The following is a 26,367-nucleotide window of genomic DNA, read 5'->3' as shown; positions in this document are numbered from 1 at the left end:
TTGTCATCTCATGCTGCTGATTTTCCTCTTAGGTGTGAATTAGTGGTGAGTCTCTCTTCAAGTTGCTCGAGTGAAAGTGTGAATGATTGTCACAGTTCAGCCCTGACCCTGGGGAATCGTGATCCATCTAATTTGGAGTCCTTTCAGTATCTTTTGCAATCCTCACAGATTTCTTCTAGCTTGTACTGTTCAGTCCAGAGGCTTAAGCAAGAAAGTGCTTTGATGGGGATACGGGCCTCCCTCCCTCTGGAGCGTGATTCTTCTCCAGTCATTGGCCATTCATGCTTTGCTTCTAGTTATTCAGGTCCCAATGTCCTGACAATGGGAGAACAACTAGCTGCAGTAAAAAACAGTGCTGCTCAGGCAAGATTGAAATGGGGCATCCCATTTGCTAAGGACTGGAGCCTTAGTGCAGTGACAAGGGACTTCAGTCCTGCTCAGCCTCTCTCTGTCTCTCACAGGTATGAATACATTGGCTCAAACATGTGGAGAACCAAAATTTCAGGTGGCATCCAACCACAAACACTTGCTTCTGGAGTGGGCTCTGGCAGGCTAGTGGATACAAAAGCAAATTCCTCCATCAGTTGGTCCCCTTTCTATAGATGCCAGTCCCTGGTAAAGACATCTCTGGACACTTGTAGTCTTTATGTTCACAGAAAAAGTCATTTTCCTGAAAAGGTTGTTAAAGGAGAAGAGACATCTAATAAGGTGTCTCCATGTATTGAATCTTTAAAGAAAGACCTTCCAKCCAGTCTGTATCCAGAGGGTCTGCAGGTGTCACTGGAGACAGATCTGGGGGGGACTCAGATGAATGTTGGTGTAGCCATGTATGGGACTCCTACGGAAGTGTGTGTGAATGTCACTTCTCCTCCTGGAGATAAGGAGTTTAGACCAGGCCAGCAGCTTAGTGTTAAATCTGTAGAAGTCAACAACTCTTGTGTTAAGTGYAGCAAAGAGTCAGAAGAGATGTGCTGCTCCAGACCACGAGCAGCCAGAAGAACGGCTGTAGTGGGCAGCAGCCAGTCCAGCCCCTTGGGTACACAGGCTGAAGAAGGCTTTGATGAATATTGTGATGTAGACTGTATGAACATGAGCAGAGAAGGAGGGAGAAACAAATACTCCTGCCAAAGCATCTGGAKGAATTTGGAAGCTGATGCCAATCTTGAGCAGTCTGAAGAATATTCTGTGGAGAGGAATGCCAAAGAACCACAGTGCTGTGAAGAAGAGAGCCAGACACAGAAGACTATGCCCAGAGAGGTGAGGGTGTGCTCACTGCAAAGCATCCCTGTTCACAGGCATTACTTGTTTCTGCTACTTGCTGGAAGTGCAGACTTGAGGTACAAGTGATGGGGATGCTTGTCCTATAGTTTTTTCCTGTCACTGAATGGCCAGAATCTCCTCTCTTACAGTCCTGCTTCATCCCAATGAAGTATGCATCTTTCCATCTCACGTGCTTCTTCCAGCTTGTCAACTTGGTTGGTTTTGGGAATGTAAATATCTGTTAATGTTCTCTGATCTGCATGCTGAGGGAAAGCATTAAACTGGTCTTTACTTCGGGAATTTTTGCATGGCCCTGAGATTTGAGACTTTTTGTGCTTTTTTGTGTCTGAAGTATGTAAGAATATTCACAGCRCAGTGGTGTGGGAGCAGTGTCCAAGGCATCTGACATAATACACGACCTTGAGGCTCTGGTCTCCATCCAAAGTGATACGTGCCACAAATTCTTCAACAGAGTGCAACAATGTGAATAATTGTGAATTACTGTCTCTTGTCTGTTTGCAGATCTCAGAGACCAGCTTCTGGTCATTGAAGGTGAATGAAGAAAGGTAAAAAGACTCTGTTTGAGTGTGCTGGTAGTTAACAGAGGAGAACTGGAAAGTGGCTAAGGAGCTTTGTCCCTGGGAACATTTGGGTTTAGGACTTAGCCTGCATTAATCTGCCTTGATTGGCTGAGGGGCTGCATCCTTTTCTTTCCAAAAGGTTGTCATTTAGAATGGACCATGATCTAAAAAATAATTTCTGTATCTTTTCAGTTCTGTCTTCTAAATTCAGCCTTGGTTGTTGCTAGCAATGAAGGAGGGTTGGTACCATCAATGCAACTCTTCAATGCAGCACATTCCAGTGTGCTCATTGCACAGTTAGTGAAGATCAAGAGCTAGACTTACCCATGAGATGGAATTCAAATTTGTGGTTAAGTTGTAAATGACATTGCTATCAGTTTAGCAACCGTGATTCCTTGATTTGTTGTGAGATTGCAGGTTTTCCATTCTTTAGAGAGAATTACTTGAAATAACATCTTTACAACTTGGTCGCTGAACTCTGATTGCCACCTCCRGGCTGATTTAACTTTCCTTTCTGTTAACTGGAACTCATCTCTGTTTTTTGTTTTTAAGTTTCTGGCACTTGTGTGACAGACAAATCCTTACAAGGTGTTTCCAAACTTGGAGGAGACATACCCTTCGGAAGAGGGCAGCCAGGCAGCGTTACAGACACCAGCTGCTTCGGAAGGGCCTTGCTGCTCTGCAGTGGGCTGTGCACCAGAGGAGGACACAATTAGAGGTGGCCCAGSAGAGACACACTTCAACTCTGCTAGCTGCCAGCTTCCAGAGGGTRAGCACTGGCTAGGGACAGCAGTGCCATGAACTTTCTGCTRCGCRGTCAGAGAAGGCACAAATCCTGTKTSGATAGGAAGGAGGAAGGAGTACCCTGTGTGAAATTCAGTGATGCAGACCCCTGGTACCAATATTCYRTCTGCAGTTTGTTCTAATCAYGTGGTTYCTTCTTCAGTGGAAGGAAGCTGTGRCAAAACGGAGCAAGAAGGAAGCTCTGCAGCCCAAACCTTACTCTTACACCCAAAGTTCATCAACAAAGGTTTTTGGAGTAGGAAGATTAGCAGCTATGACAACCTCAGCTCAGCATCAGCTTACAACAGGATACTCAAAGGAAGTGGAGCAGGCTCGTAGGTAAGCAGAGAGCATTTACTTTCTGTTATCTTGGACAAGGGGTGGTTTACAAACATGGAATTTTTTCTCTCAAATGATGGCAGAATTTTTTCCATGTCCTTGAATGTATTGTTGTGGATAAACATTGCAAGAATTAGTAGTTCAGTGTTAAGTAGTAAACAACCCTATTTCWGAGCTTCTGTGCACTAGCATTTACAGTCTGATACGGATGTCTGACAGAAATACTTCTGTACTAATTCTTGGCTTCAGGTATCACCTGCATATGTGATACAGCTGTAAATGAGAATGGAGTGACACCATATTACAGTCTCTAGCAGTAGCAGTGTGTCTACTGTGTGTGGAGTGAGTCAATACTACTCCACTAGTCTATAGCAGTATTTTGACAATAGACGTGTCAAAAGAAAAGCCTATTATTGAGCCTTCTGATTCTGAAGGCAGAAGAAAAGTCGACACAAAAAGAGAGAGGAAAGCCCTGGATTATGTTCCGTGAGTGCCTCTTTGGACAGCTGGATGTTAAGGTATGCTTGTGGCTCTTTCAGGATGGAGGGGGAACTGTGGACACGACTTCGTCACAGGAGGAGAGATGAGTTCTGCTGGAGAGCTGAAGCAATCAGAGACATGAGACAGCTGGCTGGTAAGCACATCTTCCATAACCTTGGAACAGCTTGGAGTTAAATCACTGTTTCACCAGGTTTTTTTGTTTGTGCCTGTTTGTTGCTTTGAGCTCTTTCAGAACCTGATCCTGCAAATAGTTTGACCAGTATCTGTGATGGTGGAGGATGGCCGCTCACCATGTCATACAACTTTTGCTTTGTTTGTTGTATGAATTCAGCTGCAGCATGTGTTGCCTTCCTAAGGTGTCCTTTCTCTGGCAACTTGGAGTTAAGCCAGGGACTGTTTGCTCTGTGACATTAAGTTTTTTGAAGTTCTTCTGTTATTTCTCTTCCTGTCAATCTCTTCCTGCCCTGCGACACAGCAGCTTTCAGACTCTGGCGCCTGCAGAAGGAGCTGCTGAGCAAAGAGGAAGTCAGGCTTTTGGAAGCCCGTGCTCTGCTGGAAAAGAAGAAGCTACGGAACATTTTCTGGAAGTGGCATTCCCAAAGCTTGGAAATGAAACGGATTCTAACACTGACAACTCAAATCCAAAGAAACTTGGTCTCCCGGTGAGTTGATGAGGTCTGTTTTTCACATGAAAAGTTTGTTCACTGGGAAAGTCCAAGGAATAACAGAGCCAACCCAGACAGTAATAGTTGTTCCACCTTAAAGCCACCTATTCTTTTGTTTTAGGAGTTAATAAAGATGAAAATAGGGTAGAAACATGAAAAGGAACTGCTGTGGCCAAAGATGTTATGAMTTGCCCCCTGTGCACTGCCAAAACYTYWTGGTCTTGACTTTTGATGTCCTGAAAAATCAAACCCGAGAGCAGCCACTGTGTTGATGTGCTCTGAGCATGACAGTGGCTTTTTACTGAAGTAAATGAAGAGAAGCTCGTGAGATGACAGCTTCTGTCTGTCTTTCCTGAACTAAACCCAGTCTCAGGAAGACACATCAGCTTGTGTAAGTGTTTTTCAAAACATTTTCCTTTGGTATTCTCAGGTGCTTCAATACATGGAAGGAGAGTGTTGAGCAGAAGGCACTTTACAGGTGCAACCTGGCCCATCTCAGAGCAGTATCACTGAGGAAACACTTCAAGAAGTGGTTGGAGATTCTGCAGGTCAGAAGAGGTGATAAGCAGGCAGTGATGAACCTCTTCCTACAACAGAAGCAGTATTATGGTGAGCATCTTGTCTCTGTGCAGAATCTAAGCTTTGGAGGTGCTTAGGCTCCTTCTTCTTCTTCTTGTGCACTGAAAACAGAGGGGCTCAGGTGATTCAGGATATGAGCAAACCAGAGTGGGCAAAGGATTAGTTCTGGGTGTGTCAATGAAGCTACAGGGAGATTTGTTGCTGCACTTCATAAACCAAACAGAAACTCTTAAACCTTGCTGAAAMGAGGCAGTTTGAGGGTTGGGCTGGRCTGAGTTGGAATGCCTTGAGARAAACAATCTCTTGTTCCTTTATGTAACTGATTAAGGAGCAGTTATAAACTCAGTARCTGACAAGAGTGTGACAAAGAAGCATGAAGGTCAGCCATCATGGAYTGAAGAGAGACAGTTTCTGGAGAARACAGGCTACTCTTTTGATGACTTCTGCCAAAAACTGAAGCTGCAAAGAATATATGTGCTGTGGAAAACGAGGCTATGTGAGCATCAAAAAGCTGAGTGAGTGCAGAAGAGCCAGTCCCTGGARCCCTCTCCCCATTAGTAGTGTCCATTTGACTTTCTGAACCTTTTGCAAGAACCCCTTTTACCCCATCTATTGTCCATCATGTCTGTGCTAGTCTCCCCTTCTGGTGTTCTTCTGTCACTTGACTGTCTCAATATCTTCTCTCTCAGTTCTTTCTTTCAGACTTTGGAGCAGTATAAACTCAGAAAAACTCTGAAATTATGGCACCAAAAGTATCTCAAGCTGAAGACAATTGAACAAAGTTCTAAGCACTCACATAAAGCTGTCTATGAGGAACCTCTTGCTATGCTGTTTTCTGAGGACCTCTCAACATCATCTGGCTTTGACAGCAGTGCACCAGCTACTCTGACCTCTCAAAGCTCATTGGAAAAGGTGAGACRGTCTTGGTGCATCCAGACTGCTCTGAGGTATTAGATTTCTGGGACTTTTCAGGGGAATATTTCTGCTTCAGCATGGTATTTTCGTCAGCAAACTGTTCTTTAAATCTAGTGCTGAAGAGCACTGAATCTGTGGGGTCCTGAAGCTGAAGTTTAGTCTGAAAGTGTAAAGTCCATGCTTTCCATCATTTAGAGATGTGGGAAGGTGCTGAGCTAGTGAAATCCCTTGTACACTTGCTTCTRTTTGTGACTGCAGGGTGGAAAGGATGAGATATAAAGAGCCTCATCACTGAGAGAGTGCATATGCCCGTTTCCCCTTTTCTCAGTATAGAAATGTATGTATTTCTCCATTCAGTATGGAAATTACTAGTATAGAAATAACTTCCCCATCACTTACATGTTCACACTCCATAGGTGTCCTTACTAGCCTGCAGTTCCTTTGGATGCATTCTGGATTTGCCTGAATTCTTGCTGAAAAGAGGGGTAAATGGCATGGTCAGAACTGTTAACTGAGTGCTTGCTCTGTGAGGACACTCACCTCACAGCATGTTCCTTCCTCTATACCTGCAGGAATGCAGTCTTAGTGACAGCAGCCAGCACAGCTTCTCCTCCGTTCTGACTGCTGAGGATGTCACACACATGCCATGTCACRGTTCTTTCCTGCAACTCCACCAGTGCACAGCACTGCCAGCTGAGCTGGGTGGGGAGCTGTGCTTGCAGACCTCCTTCCCTGGATCTGGGTAAGTTGGAGACCTTTTTTTTTTTGGGATGCTGGTATCAGTGACCCCTTGTTTGGACTGGCTGAATTCCTTCCTTCTGGATAATCCCTCATGTCACATCACGACATCTTTCCAGGGGACTTCACCTTCTTTCTTWCCCTTGTCACCTGGCACTTTTGTCTTGCAGAAAAAATTGGTTTGTGGGAAATCAGTTCCAGTCTTTGGTGCTGCAGAGTCCAGATAATAATTCCCAGCCTCTCACCAGTTACTCTGCATGGGAAGAGGTGAGGCTAGAAAGTGTTGTGTAAAATGTCAGTGTACAAGTGTTTTCTGCATAGCCAAATTTAGCAAAGAGCCTTTGGGTTTCAATATCAGCATATGGAGGGTCTCACTGCTATTTTGTCTTTTTTRTTCTCTCACAAACAGAAGATTTGGGAGATTGAGGCTTTTCTCAGAGTAACTCTTCCCTACCATTTGTCATTGCGTGGAAATGGGGCAGGTGTCAAGGATTTAAAAGGGATGTGTTAGACCCTCATGTCTGTGTGTTTGTGTGAGGTGTGTGGATTAGTAACAGAGCTGGGCAATCACATAASTCATAGTGGCAAGAAGAGACAGCAGAGCTATATGGAGTAACTCTGATATAACAGCAGTTCAAGGCCCTTTTTGCTTTTCTGGATTGTAGGGCTGCAGTTCTGTCAAGGAGGTGAAGAGTTGCTGGCAGCAAGCAGAGAAATACTGTGTGCAGAGGTGCTTCATTGTCTGGTCAGCTCGAACTCGACATCTTGTAAAAGCCAAGCAGTACTGCAGGCGCATTCGGCTGTCTCGGTAGGGATTGTGCTTTCCAGAAGTTTCCTAAACTCTCTGTTTTGAAAGCTTTACACTTGTTTTAATTTAAAAAAAAGGGAAAAATTCCTCCTCTATTTATCTTATTTTTTGTTTTCACTTGGAGTTTTGCAGCCYRTTATTTTGGTGTTTTTCCAGCTTCAAAATTGTTATGTTAGAACACTGTAATTTCTTGTTTAATGGGATGCCTCACAAATTAGAGCAAGCCCAGATCTGCTGATAACAAGTCCTGGTAACTTCCTATCCACTGAACTGGCCTTGCTTTCTACTGATTCCAAAGCTGAAGTGCACAACAGACTTGGCACAGCCAGGACAGAACACCTTACTCCCAACAACTTGCCCTGTCCATCATTTCCCCTGACATTTAATGGGGAAAGGATGTTAGCAGATGGGATGTGTTTCCAAAACTCCCTCATGTGTATGTTTATTGTGAAATTTTCAGTTACACGGGTCTGTATCTCTGTGAGTTGTKTGTACAGTCAGTACACCAACCTTTGTCCTTCTCAGAGCCTTTCTCAGYTGGCACCACTGGATCATGGAAAATAAGAACCAAGAAGCAGCAGCAGTCCTAAAACATGAAGTTCATTGTTGCCAGATGGCTTTCAGCCTGTGGAGAAGGAGACTGGCCCAGAAACTGGAAGTTGACCGGAGATTCAGGTGTCACGTTCACCAGATGACTGCTGATGTTCTACRGCATTGGCATTCCTGCTGGCAAAGTGAGTTACCCCATCCCATTGCAGCACTCGTGTCTATAGGAGAGGGATGCTCTGGAAATGGTTGGGATGAAGAAAGTCACACTTTTGGCTGTAATTCTGTGCACTGCTCCTCTGGAAAGGCACATACTACTCCAGGAGTCAGTATAGGTGCATGTGTCACTGCATTCTTCTGGATATCAGCAAGACATGTGCCCTGCTGTTTTGTAGTGCTTTATATTAGGGAAAATGCTCCTTTGGCACTTCTGCCTGCTCTGCCAAAAGAGTGTTCAAGCAGTGTATTTTAGYAGCTGGGGAGTTAAATGGAGTTCTGTGCAGCATTCCAAGTTTGAATACGTCTCCTCAGACCCAGCAGTCAGGTTTTGCTTCARCAAGAACAGGGTGTATCTTTTAGGGTGGCTTAACAGTCCTGATCTCTCAAGGAATTCCATATGCTCTAAATACTTAGGCTGTGCCAGGGAAGAAAAACTTCCCAAATTTTAATGGAAAACTGCCTTGCTGGTAAGAGTGGAAGCAATGTGTGATTCTTTGCAGGGAAAATAGAAAAGAAAGTCTTTCTGCCTTGCAGACCAAAAACTATAGGGTGAATTGAAAAGTCTCTTTAGCTGCTAAAGAGAGGACAAGAAATCTTAGCAAGTTTGGTCCCGTTTGGTGTTTGCAGCAGGTGTATTCTTTGCTCTTGTCTGAACTGTGTAATGGAGAAACAGTCACTGGGCTGAGCTCAGGAAGGTGTGCTCTTTCCTAGGGAAGCGTGCTCTGGGAGAACTGCAGCAGCAATGGGCTCAGCAGAGCTGCCAGGAGAAGAAGAGCCAGGTCCTGCAGACATGGTATTACCAAACAAAGAAGCAGAAATATGCTGTTTTATTCTGGGAACGTTGTCTCCTGCACAGGTTTGTTTCTTGCGTTCAAAGCATTTCCAAGGGAAGTTCTCTGTGAAGAGCAATTTATGCAGTAGTGTCCATTGTATTCCAAGCAGGGCTTGGGTTTGAAAGTGTGGATAGCTTGTGTGCAAATGGAGCTTTTTTAGGGGCACTTCTTTGAGGGTGTGTCTATATTAAGGGGTCTCTTACCCGTAGCCTCACGCCCCACCTAATTTTTCTGGTTCAAATATTCTTTTCTTTCCAGAACTTGTATTCAGTATTAGTTATGCATGGTCTATGTACACTAAGTGAAGGAGAAATGCAGACAAATTTGTGTAGTTTAAAGACTGAAAGTCTTATTTTCACTTCAGTATTTGCTGAAAGGAATAGTGGGCAGAGGTCTTACAGAGATCTGATGTTTACAAACCTGAGTCGTTTAGGATTCTGGACACTGTGTTGATTTTAATTTAATTTGAAAAATTGAGTTCAATATGTTCTTACAGGAAAGCAATATAAAGCTTATGAAGGGAGAGCCATGATATTCAACTCATCTTGGTGTTACTACAATATAGGTGAAGCTGTACTCTGATTTTGAGTCTTATGTTGCAGATCTGAAAACACAAGAATTTAATTTCTTTTCTCTCTTAATTGTGTTCAGTGGCTTTCTCATTGAAACCAGTTTTGTTTGTGGTTTATGTATGAGGCTGTGCCTGCCTGAAGTTCAGAGGAGTGTCCAGCTGTAGTGAACCAGGATTGTTGAGGTGTTTCTCTGAAATAATTCAGGAGGATAAGAATGAATAAGATTATGAATAAGATTATTTATGCCAGGTGAGAAGTGCAGTTTTTTTTTAGCACATTTTCATTTGAATTRCATGTTCAGCCTGAGAAGACACAAAGATCTGCAGAGTAAAAAGCAACTAAAAACCCAATAAAACTTTGGTGGCTGTGATGTTTAGACTCTGCACTTATCCCCCACCCAAAYTGCATTTTCCTCTGCAAATCTCTGTGTGGCTCCCTGGTGGGAATTGTGTTTGGCAGAAGCCCTAATGTTGCTTCTTCCTGTCAAGTTTGTCTCCACCATTAATCTTCCTTCTGAGTCTCCTTTGATGAGAGAGTGCTTCTGATTTCTTACCTGGATATGGTACAGRCTAAGCTTTTTCTCTTCTGAGGGGGGCATTTTTCATGCTAGGATAACTTGCAATAGCTTCTCTTGATCTTCTAAGAAGCCTGCCAGGCAGAGGATATTTACACCTCTGCCCTATGGTGCAGTGGGGTGATTTGCATAATGAAAGTCCAAGTGGAACAAGGAACCAAAAGGATAAGCCAGGAGTTAAAAGCAGATTGGATTCTCTGGATTGTGAAGGAAAACTGGCCTCCTGTGTATCAGCCTGCAAAACACAGAGAAATTATTGTGGGTRCAGATTTACAGTGCTGGTAATAGTAAGTCCTGAAGTTGTTGATTTATTGGAATAAAATTGTCTCCATAAAGATTATAGTTGTACCTCCCACATACACAGGGCCTTAGTTTGTCACAGCCAAGAAACAAAATCTGAATCTTGACAACAAGCTGCTGCATAAATRCTGCAAGCAGACTTCAGGAATCTGCTGGGTTCCATGCTGAAGGAGATTTTAGCAGTTTTATTCTCATTCTGTGATGAAAAAGCCTTCATAAGGCACCATCTTTCTGGTCAGCTGCTAGCACAGAGSAAGACTGAAGACTGACTAATTAAATTCTTTCCCCTTTTGTTTTTTTGGAAGGATCCACTATGTGTAGTGGCAAGGCAGCCTAGGAAAAGCATTTGTTCTGTAGGCAAAGGAAAAGCATAATATAAGATTGATTTCAGTTCTGTAGGCAAAGGAAAAGCATAGTATAAGATTGATTTCAGTTTGCAGAGGCCTTGGAAGGGGAGGAAATGCTAAAATGCCAGAGAGAAGCAGATACTCTTCTGGACTTTGAGTATGTGAGAGGTAACAGTGCTGGGAACTTGAAGTAAAATAAGGGCAGGTTTTCAGCAGAATGATACTCTAGTTGAAGAGTCTGAACTTCCATCTCCCAAAGATGAGGCACTGGAAAAATAAGTAGTATGGAGAACAATGCATAAATCTTGATTGCAGAAGGAATAATAGAAACAGGCTTTTTTCTTGTTGAATGTACTTTGGCTTGCTTTGACCATTTATGTGGGAYATTGCAGGGCGGGTGAGAAGGTGGAATTTGGTCTGACATGGAATTGTGACTTTGGGCATCTGCTGCCTTTCTGTGCATGTAACTGTTTTTCAGGTGCCTTGTCACTTGGGCCCAGGTCACTGCATGTAGACTGAGGCAGCACGAAGCCCTCTTTTATTTTACAAGGATCAGAGAGCACCGTCTCCTGGTTGTGAGCTTTRCTAMGTGGAGGGACAGACTCTTGAGAGCYGAACRAGTSCCAGAAGGGAGRACCCACAAGTGGCAGGAGCCCTCTCCAGGTAAAGCCTGTCACCGCTGGCGAGTGGCTACAAGAGGACAGCAAGCCCTGCGGCTGGGATCTGTGGCTACTGTCAAACAAGTAAGAGAAGATAAAGTTCTCCATGAGACAGTTATTATTAACTGCCTGTTCCCTCATGAAGACTCAGAGTTGTGAGGCACTGAGATACTGTGATGAGGCTTGTATAAGAACCTGGTTTGATTTGTRGTGACTGCTTAGTCCTTGCTTTGAAATTCTTCACACTGTGCACACAACTTCATCACCATAATCTGGCACTGATTGCAGCAACCATCTGGAGTACAGCCATAAGGAAAGGGGACATTTTGACCAGAGAGATAAGAGCACTCCTTCCTCTCTGCTCAAAGATAAGATGGGATAATCACTGTCCCTGCAGAGCAGAGTGAGCTGTCACAGTTGCAGCTTTTTTCAAAAGACTCACAGCTAGCAAACTTCAAAGAGGTCGATTGATTTGGAAAGGCTGAGTCAGTCCTGCTGGGATCTCATCTGTGCAGTTTCCAGCCTAAGGTCTAGCACATTAAACTACCTGCAGGGCTACGAGCCTGTCTATCTGAGGTTGGTTTGTGTGATTGCTGTGGGTGTGCATTGTGTTTACTCTTGGCTGCACTGTGCTGTTGCTGTTTACAGGCCTGCAACTACTGGACCAGAGCAGCTGCCTTTTCCCAGTGCTTACGACAGTGCAGTACCCTCATAGGTGCAAGGAAAAGCAGGAAGATGTCTCTTTCTTGGTCCATGAGTAAGAAGATTCTCCTTCCTCTCTTCCTTTCAGAGGGCCATGTGGGAAATGAATGAGAAGGGAAGGGGCGTAATGTTTACCAGCTAAATGACTGAATCCTCTGTGGAGTAGGAGCTCATGGCAGTCAAACTCAGTGGGTTGCTTATGTGTTCAGGAGTGAAAGGACTAAGGGCTCATGGCAACTCTGATCTCTCCCTCTCTAGCTCCAAGGTTAGCTCCTGTGTGATTCCTCTTTCATTTCCTAGAAAGCAGAAGAGGCAGAGAAGAAGATTCAGCACCAACTGGACTTTTTCCCAGTGCCATCCAGCGCTGGCTGGTGTTCTACAGGAACCAAAACAGGGCTGAAAGGCTGCTGGAGACACCTGATGTGGTAGGACCCTCTCGTGCACATGCAAGGATCCAGGAGAACACAACAGAGGTAGACTTGGAGGAGAGGGATAAAAAGTGGCTTGGGTAAGTGGAGTGGAGGACTCTGGGCTTCCCCTTGCTGATACCAGGGAAGGGCTCCCTTGTACAGCTGGTAAAGCTTATCTGCCTCCTTTGCAGGAAGAAATACCTGAGGTGGTGGCATCACACAGTGGTATTGCGCCGGTGCCAGCATGACAAGAGACTGCGCCGTCTGGCAAGAGGATGGCATCAGTGGAGGGAAGCCAGCAGGGTGGTGGTACTGGCTCAGATGCTGGTGAGTGTCTGGTGCCACGGGGGTGGCAGTGATGGTTGTTACTGGGCAAGCCTGCTCTGCCTGTAGCCTACCACACATCCTGGGAGATGAGACCTGGGGGTTTAACAAGTACCARTGTGCACCAGAAATCCTGGTTTGCTGCTGGGCCTAGTTTTACCATTGTTCCTTTTGAACTGCCAACTTGACAGAATGGCATATCCACAGCTTTAATTGTGCTTTGCCCTTACAGATGGGAAGCTGAAACAGGATGCTTTSTGTAGATTGTCTGTAGCCTGTGCAAAATGTTCACAACAATTATGATGATCTTTGTCCTCATCTGTTTTCCTGATACTGGTTCCTGTTTTCCCACTGGTGTCCACAGTTTACCAAGAGCTATCATTTGGCTTTCCCTTCTGCTCACCCCCATGTTCTGCCTGGTTCCTGGGCATTAGCTGTGTGAGATGTGCTCTGACCTACCCAGGTAACAAGATGATGCCGGTATAATGTGAGCACATCCATAATCGTTGAGGGGCTGTGCTGGAGCACGATGGGGCACTGTCCTCTCCCCAGGGTACTGTGAATTCATTAGCCACACTGTCTGCAGGAGACTGTAGTTGAGCAAGAGCTCTGTTATTAGTCAGCTCTGTTTGTTACCAATGCAAAGCCATTGAAGAGGGACCTGGGAAAGCAACTGGAATAAGGTGAGACTGGAGGGAAGTGAGGTAATTTGTCTGCCAGAGCCCAATTAATGTGTGCTGCCTCTTTTCCTGGCAGGACCGGCAGCGGCTGATAGAAAAGGCATGGAGGGTGTGGAGACAAAGATACTTGCAAAGCTGCGTCGTGCAGAATCTTTTGGAAGAGGAAGCCAGGAGCCTTCTGTCTCAGGTAAGCATTTATGACTTCAGTGGACCTCAGTGGTACAAAAAACACCCCAAAGGGACAACTGGTGTTGCCTGTCTCTCTCTCCCTGCACAATGCACTCTCTTAGGGAGAAGCTGAATACATCAAGGAATGGACCTTGCAAATAAAAAAGGGAAACAGCTTCCAGCTTTACATGGGTTCATTTATGGGTGTTTTTCAAAGCTTTGTGTCAGGAGTCAATTTCCCTGATGTGTGCCCCCTTCCCTGCTGTTATTAGTGATGTTAATCCCCTAATCCCCTGCCTCTTGAGAGCCCACTCAGGGAAGAAACAGGCTTCACATTGGTGCAGGAGGACTGTGCTGACTTGCACCCAGGGGCAGGCAAATCACTATGAATTTGAGTCAGCAGGCAAAGCCTTAGAACTCATATCCCGTTTGCTCCTCTCCCAGCCTCTCAAAGATACATGCATGATTAGGTCCTTCTTTAAGGAGGCAGAGCAGGTACTCAAATTAGAGGGCAGAGGGAACATTGGTTTTTCTTCTCTCACCTTGATTTGTACTCTKCATGCACTTACTGGCTTCAGGAGTGACAGGGACTGGTTTTGAGTGAAGSGTGAGGTAGCTGGCAGAGCCATTGMTAGAGGGAAAGCTATGTTASAGGTACTGTGAGARTGGCAGCAGCCTCTCAAGGGYAACTCGAGTGTTTGATTTGTCCACTTTCCTCTTTCAGGCCTTTGGAAGGTGGCAGCAGCGCACAGCATTCCAGCGCAAAGACAAAGGATCCTGCTGAATGGAGGGGCCTGCCTGCAGCTGCTGCTCATTGCAGGGCACATGGAGGATAAGGCTCCTGTCACAACAAAGAGCTGGTCCTGTGCTGTCAAGAAAGAGAACTCTCTGCTCTTACGATAAAAGCAGTGCTGCAGGCCAGGAGGATGACAGCCAAAGAACAACCAGAAAGAGATGGTACCTAGTGAATGGTCCTCTTTTAAAGGACTTTAAGGATCCTACCTCCTTAGCCACACAAATGGAGAAGTKACTCCTAGTTGTTGAGAGGTTGCATTCTTCTCCCCTGGCTCCTGTTTTTGCTGGAGTTCTGATTAAAGGTCAAAAAAACACCTTACAGGCCTTGCTTTTATTTAAGTGTTTTTTCCTTGGACAGGAGTTTTGTGTCAAGGATATGCAAATACAATCTGAGAGATGAGCAGGAGTTTGTGGGTGCTACATCCTGTTTCAAAGTCTGGATTAGGTAGGTGCAAACACAGGTCTTTAGATTTAGCTTTTACCCTGGGGGTGTGGGGCAGATTTCCACATGGCTCCCACCTCCTCCCCCTATCTAGGTCCATCAGCTCTTCATTAAGCCTTTCAGTGGGTGGCCAACCTCCTGACTGCTTCCTGCTGGTTTCTTTCTGTGCTGAMTGGGGAAGGGATGAAGAAACCTGCTGGGAACAGCTGAGCACCAAAAGCTTTGCTAAGGCAAGACAGGCGTGTCTGATCCCCAGCCTTCCCATTACTTGCCTCTGTGATTRATGCCCTGTAATTACCCTGGATATATGAGCCCGGTCTCAGACAGCTGTAACAAGAGGGTCTGAAGAATCTGGAAAAGGCTTTTCTTCCTTGCTTGTTTGAAAGAGATGCTCACAGCATGGTGGGGATCTTGAAATCCCACTGGGAACTGCCCCAGGTCTTGTTTTTCTAGCCTGTGGCAGCGTTGCAGGATTGTTAAGTACACAAGCAGCCTCAGCAGCCTCCCCAACCCCTTATTTTAATGCTGTGGGGCCTAAGGCTGTTAAGAGTCATTAGGTCAGGAAAGATAGGTTATTGTTCCTGATCAAAGCTTATCTTTCCCTACAAGCACAGGAAAAGGACACCACACCTCCTGTGACCTTGCAGAACTGAGCCCAATAGTGTAACTATTATTTTTGGTAAATTCTAAGATTTAAGCTTTCTCTGCTCTACCATGGAGCTTTGGCCAGATTCAGGGCCTGCAGTGAAAGTGAAGGCAGAACTGCCCCAGAAACACTTGATTTTCTGAATGTTTTCCCTTGTGCCAGGCTGATTAATCAGCAAACACCATGAGTCTCTGCTAGAGCATGGCCTAGCACAAAGTACATTTGTATGTATTTTTATTGTACATAATCTAAGAAATAGTGTGATTCCTACTTAGTCTTATCCAGAATGGAAATTCATACAGTCCTATTAAAAAGAAACAAGGAAATACAATAAAAGGAGAAAAGTTAGGAAAAAAATTGAACCTTCTTCTGGAGTGAGTGCAAAAATGCTGATGATCAACTATGAAGAAATACATTTTAGGAGTGCAATATAAAAACCATTTGACCTTCTTTTCCAGGCTGGCAACTGCTGAMATAATCCCCTTACATAGGTACAGCTGACAGGAGTGTTTCTGTCCCCATACCAGCATTTGTGGTAGGGGAAAGTTACCAGAATCCCAGAAGCTTGTGTTCTCATTTTACTGTAATCAGCATAACCATGATCAGCAGCTCATGATCCTGCAGACCTGGCCTTCAGGCTTAGTCTGGAGCCTCAGCTCAGTGGTCCAGGTAGTTCTGGTTACTGTTCAATGGGAACTGCTCAGGGAGCCTTTGTTGGGGACAGAAGAGCACACAGTGTGGGTAGATCAGAGCACGAGCCTGGTCACTGAGTTTAGGAGTGTGTTGTCCATCATCAGCACAGGAGCTGCTGCTTTCCCCAAAGTCAGTGCACGGGAGGAGGAAGTAAGAGATAAGAAGAATTTTCACTGCTGAGTTGGAGAGTTCAACAGCTCAAAAGTATCCTCCACAACTTGCCAGAGGCAGTTTTCGAGTGGGAAGTCATTGTCCACCAGGTTGACCAAGTAATAGTTGTCATGGATGTACTGGATGATCATGCGAGAGGGCGACTCCTCTTCATACAGCTTGGCCCATTGCTCGATCCACAGTGCAAAGGCCTCATCCTGCCACAGGAACAAAAAAAAGTGGGCAGTTGTGTAACATCTTTATGTTCCTTAATTTAGGATAACCCAGTGTTACACATGACTGGCCAGACTGTGGCTTGTTTCTTCCCAATAAAAGGCAAGAGTTGAGCAAGGAACTTCGTGCTTGCTAGTCAGTATGAAATGCTCAGAGCTGAAAAGAGACAGATTTGCAGTTCAATGGATGGCTCAATGCTGCCCCTGTGTGTGTTAAAGGGGAAGAAGAGCCACTGTCCAGCACTCTGAGGCCTGGTACAATGACAGTAATGGCTCTCGAGCCCCGTTGCTGGGCACTTAGTGTTTGGGAACAGCTCTTGCTGGAGCTGAGGGAGCAGAAGCAGTAAGACCTGTACCTCTGCAAGCCAATATAGCAACAGCCCTCAACTGTGAGGAGTGTCCAAGACTAAAACCAAATCAGACACTCTGAACTTCCAGGGACTGCAGCAATGTATCCAGCARAAGGGAGGACTCACCTTCCAGGAGAGGAAGCTTACAGGATCCACTACAGTGGGCTGGATGATCTCCCTTCCTGGGAAGATGCCCCAGGTGACAGCATTGGGTTGCAGATCTGGAGCATTGGTGATATTCTGGCCCTGCCAAAGGAAGGAAAACCTTTCTGAAGCAACTGCTGGAGGAGGGACCGAGTGAGTTGGAAAAAGTGTGTTCACCCTCTCCTTGTTAAGGAAYCAGACAGCTGCTGCACACCACAGCTGACTTGTTTTTCCCTTCCCTTAATCAGCCCTCATGTCTTAATRTTTGGTATTTGCCTCTCTCCCAAGGTAGTGAAAGGAAAGTGTCCTGTGAACAGCCTACCTTGACATTGACAATGTGGTAGTTCACTCGCAACTCATATTTTCTCAGGACTTTGAGCAATGCTGTGACAATCTCACTGGAGGTGAAGAACTCTAGGTATGCCTGCAGGGAGGGATGGAGAAGGGGGAAGAGAATCAGAGCCTTAAATCAATGGCAGAGCTGAGACAAATACAGGACATTTGTAGAGTCTGGGCTGCCTTTTGTGTTCATCCCCAGAAATGCATACTACASAGAAGGCTTGGAGCAAAGGACAGAGCAAATTAGTAAACAAGCCGGGGAAAAAATAATTGGGGAGAGCAGAGGGAACAGCTCACAAACTGTGCACTCAGAAAAGCTAAACACCTCCTGTTTTGCAGCCATAMAAGTTCAGGAATGAACTCCAGTGCAACCACCACTGCTGCACAAGAAAGCAGCCTGTGCCAGAGTGCTTGGAAGAAGCCTGAGCTTAACCTTTATTTTACAGCAGTGTCTTGCCAAGGCAGCCCAGTCTRGTGAAAGCAGAACTCGGTGGTCTCAGCTGGGCTCTCTCAAGCACCACTCCCTGTCCTCATCTTTTGTTCCCAATTCTCCCCATGTGCTTATACAACCAAATTCTGTACTTGCTCTGTGCTTGGCTGCTCCCAACAACTGCTTCCCCTCCCCCCATTTCCTGGCTATTGTGTGAGATGATGGATTTCCCTCACCTCAGGGGAATTTTTTCCTTTGAAAACATAACTGCATTTGCCATCTGCTGGTCTCTTTACCGGTTTGGATCCCTTTTGAACCAGGCTGCTTTGTTTTCTGGTATGAGCCACTTGCCTTACATTTACCTTGATGGGATATTCCTATCACAGCCATTAGTGGCAAGGCTCTAGGGCCTGAAATGCCTGACAGTGGGAGACACTTCCCTGCTTGCAGGTCAGGGAAGGAACATCRCAGTTGTTTGAACAGCTCAGCATGGGCTGAGAGCAACTGTGGGGAATTCTGCCTTACAGGACAGGAAATTTTTAAATGCCCCTTTATCACCATGCAAGCTGGGTGATAGAGATACTATCTCATTGATTGCTGTTCTATGAAAAATCTGTGTGCTTTGTGCATCACTGAATCAGATGCAGGGGGCAGGCAACTTGTGTATATAATAAAATCTTACAGCCCTGCTTTAGAAATAAGTTACCAATAATTACTTGCTAAGAGTAAAATCATTAAACTCTACAGATGTTCAGTAGATGTTCTGAGGTGGGGCGAAAACAGCTGTGAAGCCAGCCATACATATGGCAGTGTGGCTCTTAAGACACCAAAGAAGCTTTGCCTCGTCTCATCAAGTAGGCATTAAGATAAGGAGTAGGCAGAAAGATTATGTGGATGAAAGCCTGGGATATCCCAACCTAAGAGACCAAACTGGGTCATAACTCTTTGCTGYCTAGTGCAGAGTAATGCAGTACCTTTTGAAAAACATAACCTCCACTGGGCCCCCAGCCTACAATGGGGTCGGTGGATGGTTTGCCATTGATGTTYGGTTGGGAGTTGATGGTCAGGATTCCTCGTCTGTTGACCCTCTCCAGCTGGTCCTTCAGAAGGTTGGTTTCAGTAGCAAGAGGGTCATCATTCCAAGGCATACACGTAACCTACCACGAGGAGAAAAGATGGCTCACAATGGATGTAACAACCCTTTGATTATCATCTGGATGTTGAAGGAACTCGGGAGTGCCTTAATGGCCTCAAAACCACCTGCTTCAGGAGAAAATTCCCAGGTTTGGTGTAAGGATTAGGATATGCTCAACTGTAAGAATGTCTACATAAGTCGATCAATACTGGTCCTGTCATACTTTAGCAACCTTCCTTTTATGCTGAGCCCTAGATCTGCTTGCTTGACCCCTTTCAACCACTGTACCAGCAAATCCATTCAGATAGAGAAGTGCCAGTTCTTTAGAAGAATAATGTGGTACCAGGAGCAAGATGAAATATGCACTTGTGCCATATTTACCATCCCTTCCTGGGCCCTCACTCACCTTGTACCCATTCCTGTTGGGCTCTCCAGTGATGTAACACGTGAACACCTCAAAGACACTTTCCTCACCAGTCAGTTCTTCTCCCCACATCTTCAGAAGCTCCTCCCGGGGAGATTTACTCTTCAGGTAGAAGAGGTAATAGTCCTTCAGTTCCCCAAAAGCTGGAGAGGAGGAGTTACCCCTGTAAGAGGGGAAGGCACAGAATTGAGGTCACCAAGGAAGATGAGCTGATTTGGTGATGCAGGAAGAAAGCCAACCAGCAAGAGAAGTACACACCAAAACCCACCTCRACACCAAAAGTCTCAACATCTTGGTGCCATTCACCTCACTCACACAAATCCAAGCAACAGGGGACCACACTGTTACAAAGCCACCTGAAGTGTGCCCAGGACACCAGGCTTTCCTRCCACAGCTCTGCCTCACTGCAGACAGCTTACCATCGGCCATTGGGGAAGTCATCCCACTCCTGAGTTCGATAGATGTAACTCTTTGGCCTGGAGGCCCAGAAGATTGGCCGGACATCTTCCACTCTTCTCTTGGGGTGAGCACTGACTGCCCAGGGTAGAGGCCGCCTGCATGGGARGAGCAGATGTTAACACAGTTCCTCTGCTGACTTTAGTGTAAAGGCTGGAAGCCTTCCCCATGGAGGAATTTGCCCTGGGAAGAAATAATAGGGGCTGAGAAGAGTTCTGTTTGTCAAGAAGTAGGACAGGAAATGCTTCTTCCTTTATGGATAAGATTTCCTACTCAGTTCCCTCACAGGATGCTCAGTAGGGGTCTATTTAACRTTAAGGTACAGGACTGACACCGGAAATTGGAAAAGGTAAGGGCAAAGCTGTCAATTTTCCTTTGCTTCCTCTTGTCTGTGCTGAAGCTGTAAACTCAGGCAGAAGTCTACATTCCCTTTCCCAGCTGCAGAGAGCCCTAGAAATCCACAGTGGGAGCATASCCCTAGCCTATAAGGGGTTGTGATGGTCATCAGAAACATGCTCCAAGTGACAGCTCCTACGCTCTGGGCTTTTTAAGTCCCAGAATGGCTACTTTAAAGCGACTTGACTAAAAAAATTCCTCCTTTGGCTCCCCCCTCTATTCCTCTCAGCTTTTATTGGAGATGTGCAGGAAAGGTAAACTAACAAATGCAAAAAAGGTGATAAAAAAACAAAGAAAAAAAAGGAGAATAGAGGTACTGACCCATCCATTGTTTGTCCCTTCAGTAGGTGGGATGGATGGAGGGAGGGATGGATGGAGGGAGGGATGGATGGGAAAGCAGAACTAACAGAAGGCAGCATATTCTGCTCACCTGGGATCCTCCCTCCATAAGCCCAGGCGCTTCAGGACTTCTGTCGTAGCTACTTCCCGATTGAGGGTGTAAAAGTGGAGCCCGTGCACCATTCCACTCTCCAGCAGCTCCCGGCACATGGACACTGCCAGCTCCACCCCATAGTTCCGGATAGCTGCGTCATTGTCCTTGATGGGTTCAATCACATCTTTGATTTCCTGAGGCACTTCCAGCTTGGAGAGCTTCACCAGCTGGCGCAGGGAGTGGTAACCCTAGATGAGGATGCAGATCATCATTTTTTCAATACCCTTTTTTGCCATCCCAGTACAAAGGTACTTGATTTTGTGGCAGGAGATTTTTGAGGCTCCCAGAGGCTACTCCCAGGCCCCATCTCTTGGATGGTAACACAGCCCAGGTCAGATCACTTTAGGTGATTTCTCCCCATATCCTTGCCTGAGCCCAGCATGCTGACAGTGACCTCARGACTGGCAGGCCAGTGTCCTTTATATCCCTTTTTGCCACAAGAAACCTTTTCAGCTTGTTATTACTGCCTAAGAGTTAAATCTGTAGGTGGCTTGCCAAATTAATCACATTTAGCACTCACTTCCCTGAAATTTTGTGGAGGGTATTTACAGAACTGTCTCAGGCTTTCACCCACCTAACATCCTAGATCCTTATTCCCCCACCCAAATCCAAATTACTGTATTTCACCTGTATAGGGAAGATGCCAGGAATAATGGGGCAGGTGATGCCAATAGCTTGACAATCCTTCATGAACTTGAGAAAGGTTTCTGGTCGGAAGAAAAGCTGTGTAATGATGAAGTCTGCTCCWGCAAAGACTTTCTCCTTCAGGTGCCTCAGGTCTGCCTCATAGCTCTCTGCTTCAGGATGACCCTTGGGGTAGCCTTTGGGGAGAACAGGAGGAAAAATAAAACCCTGGTGGTCAGGGCAACATGCAGAAATTAGGAAGTAACCAATCTGATTGCACTGTCACAGCCCAGGTCTAGGGAGGGACTGCTGAGCTGATTTCCYTGACTCAGATCCTACTCCATAGGCTGCAATAGAAAGGCATTTACCTGCCACACAGATGTCGAAGTAATCTTCAAATTCATTGCGAATATGCTTAACCAGGTCAACAGCATAGTTGAAACCATCTACTTCTTCCTCCCATTCCTCACCAGCAGGATCTGAAAAGAGAACAAATCCACAGCTCTCTCCAACTGTTTGCTGAACTCAGATCTGCTAGTACTGTAAAAACCTCCTGTTATCAAAAGGAAGACAGAGATGAACTCCCAAATTGGCAGTTTTACCCATGGACTGGTTTTGTCTGCCCTTGAGCAGGAGGGACTGCTAACAAAGGGCTCAGGTGAAATACAGTCTCAGAATTTAATTCCTGCAGAAGGAGCCCCCAAATCTTACTTGTCTCTGTTTATCCTGGAATTGAACGTAACAGCAGCACAGCCTCAGTACTACACATCACAAGACAGAAGGATTCACCTCCACGCAGTGCCATGATGTTCTTCAACCCAAGCCGCTTGGCCTTCTGCAGATGCCCTGTGATGTCATCYTTGGTCTGGTTGCAGCATGTCATGTGCAGGATGGTCTCCAGGCCACAGTAGTTGACTGCAGTGTTGGCAATAATCATGGAAGAGGTTTCTTTATCAGATCCTGGATCCCCTGCAGGGTGCCATGTCACATCAATGAAGAGGGGACCACCTGCTCCCATGCGGTCAAATCTGTGGGGTTTAGAGCTGTGTTAGCCTACACCAGGAAGCCAAATCCCTCCCTATGCCTGGAATATCTTGCTCACTGCTGGAATGCCAGCAATAGGCAGAGAGAGCAACAAGATGGACCACAAAAGTGTTGCACTAAGAGTTTAGCAAGTGGCTGATGTAAATAAGGAAAACCATCCCTTAAGGCTCTTTGGGGAAGAGCTTACAATCTCTTTGAAGAAGAGACACCTGAGGCGTTCTCTGTACAACAAACTTTCTCCCTGCATGCTCTCTTAGACTGATACAGCTTCTGACAAACAGCAATGCAAGTCCCATTCCTTTTGAGACAGGAGACTATGCTGCAGCCCCCTGTCGCCAATTTAAACTGCAGAGGCCACAAATACAAAAAGATGGACCAGAACTCTGCTGAGCTCCTAAGTGTGCCAAAGAGAGGAGACAAGGGCTTCCCTAACTTGTCTCTCTCCTGCTCCAAGTTGGAACAGGCCCTTCTGTTTAACAWATGGCATTGGCATACAGCAATTACAAAAAGAATTATGAAATACCCTCTTCTACTCCAGGTAAGTACATGGTGGCTCCTGGGGCACCAGAATAACTCCCAGCTCTGCTGAGACCTATCAGCTTTCATTTAGCATGTAGATGGGGAGACCTGTGTCAGAGGCTAAAACTGTAATACTGAGGCACAAACCATAGTGACTGAATGAACACTGAAAGGAAGTGGGGATCTGTTTAAGAGATTATGGCACACTGTCCATCAGGGAATATTTTCTGCTTTTAATAGGTACTTTTCTGCCCCARCACTGTGCTTCTGACCCAGAGCATGGCATTGGGGTTACTCCATCTTCTCAGCATGGGAGAGGGGGAACAGCCTGGCCCTCAGTAATCCCACCATGACACTTAACTCTTCAGGGCCTCCAAGGAAGACAAGTTACCTGGTGTCCATTACCCTCCTCAGCAGGAAAGCACAGCCCCATTACCTGCTTCGTCACCTGGAAGGGGAGACAGAGCATGGGGCACAGCCTGCCTCATTAGCTATTTCCCAGCCCTCCACCACAGATAGTTCCCCTCTCCTACCCTGCAGGGCTCACCTGGAGATGAGATTGACAGCAGCATTGGCTGTGCGTGGAGGGAAGAACTCCAGGGAGAACCACTTGTCTCCAGCGTCCTGCCGGCGGCGCATCTTCTCCCGCAGCCGCTCGTGTCGGTCACTGTCGAGGACAGGGGTGGAGCAGCGCGAGTTGTCCTTGGAGCTCTCACTTCCACTGCTGCTGCCGCCATCAGACCTGGAACTGGAACTGGCACTGCAGGTGTGCTGGGTCTCATTGACCATGGTGAGAGCTCTGGAGAGAGGAGCAGAAGGAATATGGTGGGTACAGGGTAGGAAAAAGGTCTCTGCAAGGAGCAGGTACTTCTGTGGTGGGCAGCAGCCAATGCCAAGACTCAACATTCATCACCGTCAAGGAATCCCTTTTGCCACCTTTCACTGTAAGCTGTAGTTTGGGATGTRGTGAAAGCACATGGCCACTTTGATGCAGCTCTTCAGTGCCTGCTGGGTCACCTTTGGCTCTCAGAAGAGTGAGGTCAACATCACTTTTGCTCGGACTACAACTCAGCAAGCCAGGATGCCCATGTGAATTAGGTGATGGCCTCTGTCATCTTGTGGCCTTGGGCTGGGCATGCCAGCAGATTTTTTTTTTTTTTGTCAACTACAGCTGCTTCATGTATCCATCTTCAGAGTTTCCATTCTGTTTGTTCCCAAAAGGCAGCACTGCTTTACAGTGTAGGTAGGAAAGCCAGCACTAATGGGGCAGGTACTCARTGCACCAACTATTGCTATGTCAGAAACAAGAGTATGGAACCAGAACGCCCTCTGACCAGGCCATTCCCACTAACTGTCCTTGGTTTTCTTTGCCAGCATCACAGCTGCATTTCCAACCATCAACCTTTTCCACAAGACACATCATCTCCAAGGACAGCTGTCCCCTGTGCCAGTCCCACTGCACACACTCAACTAATTCTTTACCAGATACAGTGTTCCCTTCCTCACCAGTTGTGGCTGCTTGGAAACAAGACCAGCAGAGACCAYCCTCTTCTCACTGCCTTGCACCAAGATCAGCTGTGCTTGCTTGGCTTCACAGAAAGCAAAACAGCACTCCAAGTCAGTGGTACAAGTAGGTTTAGGATACGCAACTCCATTTAGCTCCACAAAATGTCCTATCCTGTGCCCTTACAATGGGGTAGGGATCACAGACAGTTACGGAAGAGCTACCACAAAATTTGGATCCGCATTATTTGCTTTAGTACCTGCCAAAATTTAAAATTGTCACTGGGAAGCAGCATGCTGTCCAAGCATTACATAACTTTGGAGCCTGTTGTGAAGGAAGCAGTTATGTGAGCCAGCACACACTCTCAGTCCTTATCATAAGTTCTGTGGGTTTAKTTCAGCCAAGAAGACTTTGAACTCATCTTCTACTGTTTACACTTAGTTGCCAATCAGGCAAAACCCTTTGGGAGAAAGTCTACTTTTACCACCTGAGGAACCTCTCCAGCTGGCAGGAGATGTGAGAAAGAAGCACAGGCTTTCTGCTGCCAAGCGGAAGCGGGAGCCTTGATCTCTTGTGTACCAACATAGCAGCTGTAAAAATCAGCAACACAGACCTACTGACAAGTGAAGAAAAACCAACTGGGTGCATAGTCACAGCCCTGACCAAGCTCAGAGGCCTTTACCTGATATCCACATGCCCTAATCTGGGAGAATTATCCCCAAGCATGTGTTGGTGATCAAGCTAGCAGCTCATAATCACATGCKGTAAACTCCCAATATCTCATTCCTAGTAAGCATGGCACAGCACCATAGGCAAATCAAAGGAGCTTTGTTTCCAAACTTGAGATTTAACACCCAGCACATGGAAAAAGGGTGCATGTCTTTATGTCTCTATAAAATGAGACTTGCGGTTGAGAAAAGATCCTTATCTCACTGGCAATATCAAATCATGAAGACAGGAGAAAGGCACACTTAGATTTTTATCTACAGGCTGCATTTGGAACAATTTCCTTACCATCACATGCCTCACAGATTTGCTGGCAGATACTTCTAGTTATTGCAAAGAAAAAAAAAAGATAAGCCTAGATAAGACAAGAATAGCAGCAAAGTAAGATAACTTTTAGCACCTGTCAACATTCCTGCTCCTGTCTTTGCCACACTGCAGAGCTCCAAGATCTGTGGCTCAGAACATCGCTGATGCTCAGCATGGATGTACCTGTTGTGTTTATGATGCTGGTGGTATTCAAACTCCTTGCAGTCCTGAGCTGACACCAACACACGGAGCACGGAGYCTGCATTCCCCTAAGCTCAGTTTTACCCTCAAGACTCAACTCGGCTGCACCAGATGTACGCTTCACACAGGCTGCACACGCTGCAGGGGGCTGCGGCATCAGGCTGAGAGCCGGGCGGGCAGCCCAGSGGCCCGCGGCTGCATCCACCGCGGGAATAGCTGATGGGGCAGCAGCTCTGCCACGGGAAAGCCACGGGGAAGGGCCGGAGGATGCCCGGCATCGCTGCGGACCGCCGGGGAAAAAACGAGCAGCAGCACCTGTGGTCGGGACCAGGCAGGTCACTGCAGCTCCATCACCCCTTCACTTCAGCTGACCCCGCGGGGAGCACGGCCTGGCCCGCAGCAGCCGGCAGACAGACCCGCCACCGGGAATCCCCGGTGCTGGGGCAGCCATCGGACCCCCGTTCCCGGGCCCCGCTCACCTGCGGCCGATGCCGGGCGCTGCCCGGGCCGCCCGCCGGCCGCAATTTAAGGGCAGCCGAGGCCGGGCGAGTCATGTGGCGCCCCGCGGCTGCCCTCACACGACATGGCGCCGCGGGGCGGGGCTGCGGCGGCGGGGCCGGGCCGGGCGAGGCCTCGGGGGCGCGGCCAGAGCGGAATGGCGAGGAGGAACCGGCGGGGTTGTGAAGCGGGGCCGGGTGGGGCTGCGGGAACGCTTCGGGCAAGGGATGGAGCGCGGCCAGACGGGGCGGTGCGGGGGTGCGGTCGCGGTCGGAGCGGCTCTGGAGGCGTGGCCATGCTGTGAGGGCGCGGCGGA

The 26,367-nt window shown here is 46.7% G+C and overlaps 2 protein-coding genes across 4 annotated transcripts; one reads left to right on the top strand and one right to left on the bottom strand.

Moving 5' to 3' along the window:
- The first annotated feature begins 1,722 nt into the window (after positions 1–1,722).
- CUNH1orf167 (chromosome unknown C1orf167 homolog) lies at positions 1,723–14,639 on the top strand. Its single transcript, XM_057382148.1, has 19 exons — positions 1,723–1,826; positions 2,394–2,610; positions 2,788–2,963; positions 3,503–3,597; positions 3,940–4,126; positions 4,560–4,738; positions 5,037–5,223; positions 5,398–5,620; positions 6,196–6,365; positions 6,532–6,628; positions 7,027–7,169; positions 7,695–7,903; positions 8,646–8,790; positions 11,039–11,303; positions 11,868–11,976; positions 12,222–12,429; positions 12,523–12,658; positions 13,412–13,522; positions 14,228–14,639. Exons 3-19 carry the CDS (start codon positions 2,899–2,901, stop codon positions 14,285–14,287), a joined length of 2,589 nt encoding a protein of 862 aa, XP_057238131.1. The 5' UTR covers positions 1,723–1,826; positions 2,394–2,610; positions 2,788–2,898; the 3' UTR covers positions 14,288–14,639.
- Positions 14,640–14,659: 20 nt separating this feature from the next.
- Positions 14,660–26,146, bottom strand: MTHFR (methylenetetrahydrofolate reductase). 3 transcript variants are annotated; one of them, XM_057382151.1, is made up of 12 exons: positions 26,033–26,146; positions 23,364–23,615; positions 22,043–22,281; positions 21,622–21,732; positions 21,257–21,450; positions 20,567–20,817; positions 19,704–19,838; positions 19,267–19,447; positions 18,700–18,882; positions 17,279–17,380; positions 16,939–17,058; positions 14,660–16,447 (listed from the first exon to the last, which is right to left on the bottom strand). In XM_057382151.1, exons 2-12 carry the CDS (start codon positions 23,603–23,605, stop codon positions 16,250–16,252), a joined length of 1,956 nt encoding a protein of 651 aa, XP_057238134.1. In that variant the 5' UTR covers positions 23,606–23,615; positions 26,033–26,146; the 3' UTR covers positions 14,660–16,249. The 3 variants fall into 3 exon arrangements, with proteins under 3 accessions (XP_057238134.1, XP_057238135.1, XP_057238136.1); XM_057382152.1 differs by lacking the exon at positions 26,033–26,146 and adding an exon at positions 25,536–25,613; XM_057382153.1 differs by lacking the exon at positions 26,033–26,146 and adding an exon at positions 23,208–23,264 and having other exon boundaries at positions 23,364–23,425.
- Between the last annotated feature and the right edge of the window lie 221 nt (positions 26,147–26,367).

The sequence above is a fragment of the Malurus melanocephalus genome, unplaced genomic scaffold, assembly GCF_030028575.1.
Source record: "Malurus melanocephalus ecotype Western Australia unplaced genomic scaffold, MMel_1.1 scaffold_552, whole genome shotgun sequence".
Lineage (NCBI taxonomy): Eukaryota > Metazoa > Chordata > Aves > Passeriformes > Maluridae > Malurus > Malurus melanocephalus.
Note: the sequence above shows the minus strand (reverse complement) of the source record. Positions and strands in the feature narration are given on the sequence as shown.